General features: G+C 41.5%; 1 protein-coding gene across 1 annotated transcript in view; it reads left to right on the plus strand.

Annotated features, from left to right (window-relative positions):
- Nucleotides 1-1769: 1769 nt before the first annotated feature.
- Nucleotides 1770-10500, plus strand: part of Trpa1 (transient receptor potential cation channel subfamily A member 1) — a 44859-nt gene continuing 36128 nt past the window's right edge. The window contains exons 1-3 of the mRNA XM_005362351.2: nt 1770-1880; nt 8318-8477; nt 10157-10332. Of these exons, the coding sequence (XP_005362408.1) occupies nt 1770-1880; nt 8318-8477; nt 10157-10332 (447 nt within the window). The remainder of the gene's footprint in view (nt 1881-8317; nt 8478-10156; nt 10333-10500) is intronic.

Genomic DNA, 10500 nt, shown 5'->3' on the forward strand with positions numbered 1-10500 from the left:
CTAAGCTACGTCCTTTGTTCTCTTTGAACTTCTATTACACTTTATGCATTGGGGCAGAAACAACTAACCGTGGTCATTCATAATAATGGAAAATCTTGTTCACCCAGAGAGTGGATCTCATATGCATAAGTTTTCCTTAGTTGGGTTTTCCATATGAATGCGTTTATCACCTTCTTCAGATAGATCCCTCCTGTGCTGTTAGCGGATGCTGGTTTGAAGCTGTGCATGGTGAGGTTCAACACTGCATCCTCCATCCTTTTCCCAGCAATCATCACCCCCATCTCAGGGGTGGAACTGGTCACAACTTGGTGTATGGATGAGAAGACTTGGAAAACAAGCCTTTTCATGATTTCTCGATGTCCTTAAACTTATTAGACTCATCTTTAAATTCAGCCCAATAGAACTAGGTCAAACAGACCACATTTCCTGGGTATAGCTTTGTGTTGTAGCTGGCCCTGCTTCCTCTGGTTTTGGGACTAGGTGGCAGTGATCTGTGCTGGTGAGAATCAGATGCTCTGGAATCTTAAAGGAGCTCAGTTTGTTAAAGCAAAAGCCAGTTAAAGCAAAATTCTGTCCTATACAAACTCAGCTCACTTTGACAAAATGTTATCAATGCCTTCTCGCCTTGGGCAAGCGGCAGCCGTGGTAGCACAGACTTCCTGTGTAATGTCTAATACAAAATGAGCCTCTTTGATGGGGCAGACACCCTTCTTTGTCCACAGTTTACACCCACGCTGTGGATGAGTGATTCAGGGCAGACCCAGGAACACAAAGCCCTCAAACAATGCTGCTGACAACCTCCTCCACAGATCAATAGCAGTTTATAATTAACCCGACATTTTTATTAACCAGTCTTAAACGTCAAAGCCGCAAAGCAGAAGGCGGTGTTAATACTGTTACCTACAGGAAATGAGATGTAAGATCCGAGTCTAGTACCAATTCAAAATTGTAATCACCTTATTTCAACATCTGGGAAGAGAAATTTTGCTGGGACTCTTACTTCCCAAAATTCCGGAGCCCTTTTCTTCACTAGGAGGTGGGGATGGATGTGAGAGCCCCAGAAGCTTTGTTGTACTGAGACAATCTCAGGTAGCCTAGGCTGACTTCAAACTTGCTGTGCAGTTCAGGGTGACCTTGAACTTCAGAACTTTCTGCTTCTGTCTTCCCAATAGTGAGACTATATACAGATGGTAGGATTGCGAGAGGAACTGCACCATCATGCCGGGTTTATGCCCAACTGGGATGAAACCCAGGACTTCCTGAAGGTTAAGCTAGCGCTTCACCCATTCGACAGTATTCCAAGTCCAACTCCCAGACTTTTAATTGGGGGAACCTTTTTTCTACAAGTTCTGGATTACATTCCCTCTCTCCTTCCCCACGCTTTCCTGTCCCATGATTTCGTCTCCACTCCCTGCCATTTCTTTGATGGGTTGTTTTGTTTTGTTTTTAAACAATTTCACTGGATTCGCACCAATTTGGAATCTCACTATGTTCCTCCAAAGAGGCAAGTCCTGGGCAGATGCCCACGTGGTTCATTTCTGGATTCCCGAGCCCCGCCTGCGCTGCTTGCTCTACAAGTAGCCCTGCCCGGGAGAAAACTCTTTACAGAAGTTTCCTCCTCGCCTGCAGCAGAGCTAGGCTTTGGGTGCAAGGATCTCGAAGCGGAGCCCCGGTGCAGGTCCCAAGCTTGGCTCCAACTCACAGTGCCCTGTCAACCAGGTGCCGCCTTGTGGGGAGCAGCTGCACCAGCTGGCGTCCAGGTGGAGTCAATGAAGTGCAGCCTGAGGAGGATGCTGCGCCCAGAGGAGAGGAAGGAGATCCAGGGCGTTGCCTATTGCGGCGTGAAGGAAGACAGGGACTGCTTTAAAGACTCCTTTAAGGTACTGGGAAATCAGTCGGCGGTCTGGAGCATGATAGGACCGTGTGGGAGGTGGGAGGCTGGGGCTTTCCTTGCCTGGAGTATTTTGATTCATTGGCTATACAAGTTCAGGAAGCAGTGAGTGTGGACAGCGCAGGAGACCAGTGTATCAGGGTACTGAGCTCTATGGTAAGTGATGCTTAAGTTTGTGGACCCTGGGGTCACACTAGGAAAGCGCCAGTCACCACGCTGCCAGATGGTCCTTTGTTTTGCTTACTTGTTTGTTTAACCCCATCTTGCCAGGAGATGGATTGATGCCAGAGATGTTTCCCTGAAGTACTTTTGATATATAACAGAATTAGAATCCCGGGACGGCATGAAGCCAGAACAAATGTGGACGGTGTTCCCTTCCACTTGGACGTTTAAGCGGAGTTTTCCTTTGAACTGAGGTGGATGCTACAGCCGAGGATGTGGTAGTCAGACAGAGATCCAACAAGTGTCTGGGGGTGGAGAAGCAGTTTTGTCTAAAAGTGGAACCGAGAACTCAGCGCTTGCAAATGGAGCCTGATGAGGACAAATGGAGGCAAGACCAGCAGTGTGTGTGTCTGGGTTCTCCTCAGGGGGAGACCTAGTGATTACCTGAGAATAGCTGTGATGGGGGCTCCAAAGAGTTCTCACTGGATGCTCTGACTTACAAGAAAGTCGCACACACGACCAAGCTGATGCTGAAGCCTCCACTCTGCGCTGGCTGTCCGCTGCCCAGAAAACCCATTAGATTTCCATAGCTTGGTAGCAAGAAAGGGAGGGGTTCTTTTGAAATGTCAAGCTATTAACTGTGGTTTCAGCACCCACTGCGAATTCCTCTCCACTGTGGAACCATGTTAATAGTTCCTTATGCATTATTCAGGGGAAAACAAAGTGCTTGTGCAAACACAAACTTTCACAGAGTTTTCTTTAGCTTACAAAGGTATGAGCTTACAGAGACTGGGCTTTAATTCACACATTAAGTAAATTTTAGAATACTTTTCAATTCAGTACTTAGAAAGTTGCTTTTTTAAAAAAATAAATAAATAACTGCTTTACAACATTCCATTGTGGGGGGATCACATCATGTTTTATTTAACTACTTATATACTGATACGTACTTTGGTCATTTTGTTTGTTTTGCCGTTTTACTTAGCTTTGATTTTTTTTAAAAATCTATGACTGTAAATGCGGTTTCGCAATCTGTATATTTGTCCATTGGCAGTTTTGCCCTAACAGAGGCAAGAGTGTCTAAACAGATTTAGTTTCAGTAGACATTGCCTGACCAGCGTCTAGGATGCTATTCCTGCCAAGTCAGAGGCGTCCTACCTCACAGAAACTTATACTTGAGGCCTCCAGATTGAACACTGCTCCCCATCCCGTGTAAACTTAGCATGTAAACCAAGGCCTTTTGCTTTAGTAGGAGGAACAACATCATGGGTGAATTTCAGTACTAAGATGCTATCATTACAATTAATGTGGGGCAGAAAAGAATTTTAAGATTTCAAAATATCCTCTTTGTAAGTTCAGTTTTCTAGAGATCTGTAGAGGAATTTCTGCCATCCAGTCCCAATATTTTCTTTATGTTTTTATTTTGGTATCTTTAGGTTTATTGACTGGCTCAATGGATTAACAGAAGCTAATGCTTTTTTCCCCTTATTTTACAGTCCAACCACAGTTCCCCCTCCCCCTCCTCCTCCAGCCCACCCTCCATCCACTCCTCCCAATGGGTAAGGGCTCCCATGGGGAGATACTGGAACACTAAGTTGGGCCAGGACCAAGCCCCTCCCCCACCCTCCTGCATTAAGGCTGAGCATGGCATCCCACCATAGGGAATGGCCTCCAACAAGCTACCAGGGACTTTAAAAAATAATTTGGCATTTAACCGTGATTTAGCTATATATAGTTTCTCCCTTTAGTTTTCTTCCCCTTTTGATTTATTTTGATTAGATATATTTCATTCAAGCAGACTAAAACAGATGGACCTGAAGTCTCTAATTTGAAAGGCTTGACTTAGAACTAATTTCTGGAAAAATAATCTAGTGCCTAGTGTCGTGAATATAACCATAGAGATCAGAATTCAAGAGCCTAAGAGCTTAGGGAGTACTCAGAACAGGAAACTATTCTAGATTAATTATTATATGTAATCCACCAGAGGCTTAAATATATAAACTAGGAAAAAATAATGAAACCACATGGCAGTTCTGGGATAACACTGAGATTAAAATGATTTCTTAGTGTGCTTTCCAGATTTGAAAATATGCATAAATTTTTTTCAACGATATCTCTTAATAAATAAATATCCTGTTACAAAAAGCAAAAGCAAAATGTACTACAAGTCAGTAGCATTAAACGGTTTTATTTTATATAATAATTTATCTATAAGTATCTCAGGTCTGTCTTAAGAACTTTCTTAAGAAATTTCCTGATGATAGTTTAAGTTCTGAACAGAGAGGGCTTAGAACACTTCATGAGTTCCTGTGACATGTTTGTAGACTGCTTTGTCACTGTGAACTCAATAGTATCTTTCAAACCTCTGAAGCTTTCTCTAAAGAGTGTGGATCGTTTATGTCCATTACCAACCACACAACAGACTTGGAAATTGCTCTTTTCAGCACTGGTGATGGGCAATAGTATCCCATATTAGCATTCAAAGAAATCAAATTCAAGCACTAAAATGCTTTCCAATTGATTTAGGTGAGCAACTTCTTTGAGAAGGCAAGGCGTTAAGAGGAGGCGGCTCCATTTCGTCAGGAACCTCGGTTTAATTATTGATTATGTGTAAATCTGAGAAGGGCTGCATGTCTTTAGACTATCCTATGGTCACTAAGAGCACATGCAATTGGTTTTTAGTTGGAAAGTGCCACATTTTTGTTCAAGATACTGCCAACACAAATTGTTCTTGTTCTTTATTTGTTTTAGGTTCTTTATATGGCTAGAAGAACAAAATCCAAAGTGGGAAATGTAGATATTTTAGGTTCTTCAGTCCTCACATTTAGTGAATTAATCTTAACATGCCAAATCCATGACTGCTCTATTTCATAATTTTTCATTGCAATAGTGAAGTGATGCAGTTTTATTTAAAATTACAAATTATCTTTTGAACAGCTACCTTATGAGGCAAAGGGGACCAGTCATAGCCACAGGGAGAATTCAAAGCAACTTTCTTGATCTTCTGTTTGGGCACTGTTTCTGTGGTTTGCGAAACATTTATCATGCTATCTTGGTTCTCTGCAAAGCTGCTGCCTTGTCGTTCATTTGGGTCTTTGTAAAGAAGTAGCTATTGAGAGAGAGCTTCGGAAACAACTTAGGGTGGTTTTCCTTCTCTCATATTTTACACCACAGCCTCAGTTTCCCTCCTTGCACTCTGCCCAGTCCTTCCCCCACCTCTCCACTTCCCCAGATCCGCTCCTCCTCCTTTTCCCTTTAGGAAAGAGCAGTGTTCCCAGGACATCAACTGAACATGGCGTAGCAAGTTATAATATGACTGGGCACACACCCTCATATCAAGGCTGGACGAGGCAACCCAGTAGGAGGAAAAGGGTCCCAGAGCAGCAAAAGAAGGCAAATGTTTTTACTTGGCAGGGTGATTGTAAATCATTGGAATCTTGGTGTTGCCCTAGAACTACAATGGACTTCTGTGAATTCTTCCTATTTTTTTTTTTTTTTTGCATTTAACACTCTAGGAAACTAAAACTCACCAAATAACCCAATGTGCACAAAAGTCTGTATAGAGGTGAGATGTAGCCCCTAGAAAACTTGCCTCGCATGGATGTGGACGTGGGTTTGCATCTGAGCCTTGAATAGACTTAAGTGGTTGTACAAGCCTGCAATGCACCCAAGAAGTAGGAAGAGGACAATCAGAAGTCCAAGGTCAGCCTCAGTTATATAGCAAGTTTGAGGCCAAACCTGTCTTACATGTGACCCTGTCTTAAAAAGCAAGCAAAAGTCTCTATGCCCCTCTACGTTCTTTGTGAAGACTGCTTTCTTCCTCCATTCCTCTCTGAAAAAGAAAATTATGCATATGACGATCATGGAAAACAAAGCATACAAATGTGTAGCAAACACTGAACACGGTGAACAAAATAAAAGAGGAGGAAAGAATAAGAGCACTTCTCAAACCTTTGTCTTAGAAGTCGTTTGAGTTTGAACACTGTCTAGGAGAGAGCCTGGTTGTGTGAGCTACAGCTACTGTGTATTAGAAAGTGGACACAACCTAAAAACAGACCAGGTGGGGTGGCTCACACTTATAGTCTGAATGCTGTGTAGAAGGGGTCAGGGATTTTAGGTCTTTTTCAGTGACACAGCAGGTTCAAAGCCAGCCTCAAGGAAGGAAGGAGGGTGTCACCATTCACTTGCAAATACATCAGTTCAGTCACATGGCAATACACAGACTAATAGAAATGGGTTAAATTAAAATGTAAGAATTAGCCAATAAGAAGTTAGAGCTAATGGGCCAGGAAGTGTTTAAATGAAAAAAAAAAAAGTAATTCTAGATGCAACTTTGAATGGAAATCTTGTTCAAACAATCGGGGAAAAGTTAAATATTTCTGTAATTATTGATTTTTAAAGTTCTCCGTTTTCTGTGTCAGGCAGATGTTTACAAATTTCATAAAGCCAAATAAGACAACTGCTTGTTGTTGTTATGCATATTAAGTGGAAATTCTTGAATTTTGGCAGAAATTGCTTGTGCTCAGGAGTAGGGCAGCAGTTTTAGATCCCTGAACAAGTACTCAGGATGCCTTGGGATGATCTTAGTTTCAGAGTGTAAGGAGAGGTTTGGTGGAGACTGACTGCAGGCAGGAGAAGCCAAAAAAGATAAAATACTTTAGATTCCTAGACTTAACAACCCTCACATTCATAGACACCCCTTCTTATTACTTTAGTCAGGGTCTATTAAATACAAAATAAGAACTTTCAGATACCATTTCCACATTGCTTTACTATACTATGATCATTTTCAGCCCTGCCAGTTCTTTTTTTTTAATTGATTTTTATTGAGCTCTACATTTTTCTCTGCTTCCCTCCCTGCCTCTCTCCTCCCATTCAACCCTCCCCCAAAGTCCCCATGCTCCCAAGTTACTCAGGAGATCTTGTCTTTTTCTGCTTCCCTTGTAGATTAGATCTATGTAAGTCTCTCTTAGTGTCCTCATTGTTGTCTAAGTTCTCTGGAATTGTGATTTGTAGGCTGGCTTTCTTTGCTTTATGTTTAAAAACCACTTATAAAATGGAGGTGGGCAGTCTTTGGACTTCCCATAGGTCAAGGAACCCTGATTGCTCTTCGAGCTGATGAGGGAGAGGGACTTGATCGGGGGAGGGGGAGGGAAATGGGAGGCGGTGGCGGGGAGGAGGCAGAAATCCTTAATAAATAAGTAAATTAAAAAAAAAGAAAAACTAGAAAACTAAAAAAAAAAAAAAAACCACTTATAAGTAAATACATGTGATAATAGTCCAATTAAAAAAATGGAATACAGACCTAAACAGAGAACTCTCAACAGAGGAATCTAAAATGGCTGAAAGACACTTTAGGAAATGTTCAACATCACTAGTCATCAGAGAAATACAAATCAAAACAACTCTGAGATTCCATCTTACATCTGTAAGAATGGCCCAGATCAAAAACACTGATGACAACTTATGCTAGAGAGGATGTGTGGCAAAGGAAACACTTCTGCACTGTTGGTGGGAATGCAAGCTGGTACAGCCCCTTTGGATGTCAGTGTGACAATTTCTCAGAAAATTAGGAAACAACCTTCCTCAAGACCCAGCAATACCACTTTTGGGTGTATATTCAAAGGATGCTCAATCGTGCCACAAGGACAAGTGCTCAACTATGTTCATAGCAGCTTTGTTTGTCATAGCCAGAACCTGGACACAACCTAAATGTCCCTTGACTGGATAATGGATAAGGAAAATGTGATACATTCACACAATGGAGTACTACACAACAGAAAAAAATACTGGCATCTTGAATTTTGCAGGAAAATGGATGGAGCTAGAAAACATCATTTTGAGTGAGGAAACCCAGACCCAGAAAGACAATTATCACTATCACATGTATCCAGTATTTCTTGATTCCTCTTGTTGGAACTGAAATACGTTTCACCCAGCAAAGCAAAGCCCTCTGTAGTTTTTAATATATTCTCTTAGCACGTTTTTAAAATTTCCTTCAAAACTTTTCTTGAGGCCTTTGTTTCTATAATATATATATAAGATTATGGTTGAAAAAATAAAACATTTGTTTAATATGTTTATCAATGCATAGGCATTTGCTTACTTTATGTCTATATATACTGCATTTTTTAAGAAAGCTATTTGCAATAAGCATGGCAGTTTGAATACTTGTAAAGTCATAAGGCTATTACAAGACTAATTTTATATTTTAAAGTTTTGTACATGGCTGTTTTAGGTAATGGACTTTTTATACTCCTCTAGGTGGACATGGAAGGGGACACGTACAGACTAGAAGACTTCATAAAGAACCGGAGAAAACTAAGCAAATTTGAAGATGAAAATATCTCCCCTTTACATCATGCTGCAGCAGAAGGGCAAATTGAGCTCATGAAGATGATCATCCATGGGTCTTCTTGTGAAGGTAACCAAGGGCCGCAGTGTGGGTTTGTAAAGCCGTCGACCTCTTAGGTGGGTGGATGACCAGGAAATTTGCCCCCGGGATGTCGACTGTGCTTATGGGTAGACTGAAGGTGAAGAGCAGGTGCAGGGAAGCCGGAGTGCACTTGGGAGTTCGACTTTAGGAGATCAGGTGAACAGCTTGACCAACTGGACCAAACAGGAACAAAGTCAGTGTGACCGTGTGAGATTGAATTACTCTGAAGTTGGGTGTGTCCTCTTGGAAATGCCATGCACAATCAGAACTGCAGAGGATGGAGTCATTGCTCTAAGACCTTGCCTGGGTAAAGCTAATGAGATTGAGGACATGCATGGGCATTGTTTAGGACCAGGGATCATGAATAAGGGGTAGCTAGGGGGACTGACAATGGCAGAGGTAGAGTGGAGTAGACAAGAGGGTGGTGGAACACAGGCAGGAGAGAAAGTCACCCGGATGATAAGTTTGATAGATCAGTTGTGACAAAGACATCAAGTAGAAAGGAGGTCGCAGGAAAGTTCTGCTTTAGAAAGCCCCCATGGTTATAGGAAAATGAACTGTGAAAAGGGGTCAAGCTAAAATCTCTTTCAAGTTGTGCATTGGTGAACGAAGCTGTTTAACTGATGCTGAAAAAATATTTTGTCTTGCTTAAGGAAAGTGGGAGTCTAAGGTGTATTGGGGGAGGAATGGGTTGAGAATTAAAAACTCAAATGAATGAAAGGAGTAGAGAAAGGAAATTTTAGAAGAGAGAGAAACAGGAAACCTGACTGCCTCGTGGTTCCTACTACTGCTGATTGTTACCAAGTTTCATCCATGAGTGAGCACCTTTTGTTTCTTCAGACTGTTATACCACCATGACTACCTTATCCCAGCCATGGAGCAAATGCAAGATGAGGAACAGTCTAGTCTCACACAGCATTCACAAGGCGAATCACACCACGTGTTTACTGTACAAAGACGTGGAAAGCGTGTCCACCACTGGGGGCTCAAAATCTAGCTAGGGAGTTTAGTGATGGCCTGCCACTCTTCTCATGAATATTTTTGAAATCCTTACCATAGGCCACACACTCTAAGATATTTGCAGACATGACCCATTATTATTCTCCCCACAGCTTTGTAAGGAATGTGTTTCTATACTTACAGATACATATTTGGATATATGCTTATATACCTTACCAAGCTTGGCTGACATAGTAGAGTGATTCATATAATTCCTTAGTAGCAGTGTGCTACTTTCAGTCCCTCTAAGTTTCAGCATCTCCATCTTTTTGCCTATTTGTCCTGGGAACATCTTTGGGACAATTGTAAGCTTGATTGGAATCACAGTCACATGGTACCTAGTTAGGATATGCTCTGATGGAATCTCAGAATTTGTTATAGTTATGAAAACAATATACAGATGAGAATTTAGCAATAAGAGAATCTGTTTTTACAAATATTACATAAAAATTTAACCCAATTTGTAATATCTGTACAAACTTTCATATATTCTCCAACAGTGTTCATTGGATAATTTTGAGAATTAAAACTATATCCTATTTCTATATTCCAAGACAATGTAGCTAGTTTTATAAACACTCAACAGTGAGTTTTGAAGTGGGTAGTTACCCTGGAGGTGTTAAAAACATCCCGAACACAATCTGATGTCTATTTTGTTATTTCTTTAGTACTGAATATAATGGATAGTTGTGGAAATACTCCACTACACTGGGCTGCAGAAAAAAACCAAGTCGAAAGTGTGAAGTTTCTTCTTAGCCAAGGGGCAAATCCGAACCTCCGGAACAGCACTCTGATGGCACCCCTTCACATAGCCGTACAGTCCTCATACAATGAAATGATCAAGGTGAGGCTGCTGGCCAACTGGGAGGGGGGCTTATCTGACTTGTTTCCTGTTTCAGAATAACCAACTTCGAGTGTCATGCAATGGCAAATGAAACATAACAACAATGATGCTATTTCTCACCAAACGACGGTGAGGAGGAGGAGGAGATGGAGAATTCTAATGGAGATC

This window comes from Microtus ochrogaster, linkage group LG5, assembly GCF_000317375.1.
Source record: "Microtus ochrogaster isolate Prairie Vole_2 linkage group LG5, MicOch1.0, whole genome shotgun sequence".
Classification (NCBI taxonomy): Eukaryota; Metazoa; Chordata; class Mammalia; order Rodentia; family Cricetidae; genus Microtus; species Microtus ochrogaster.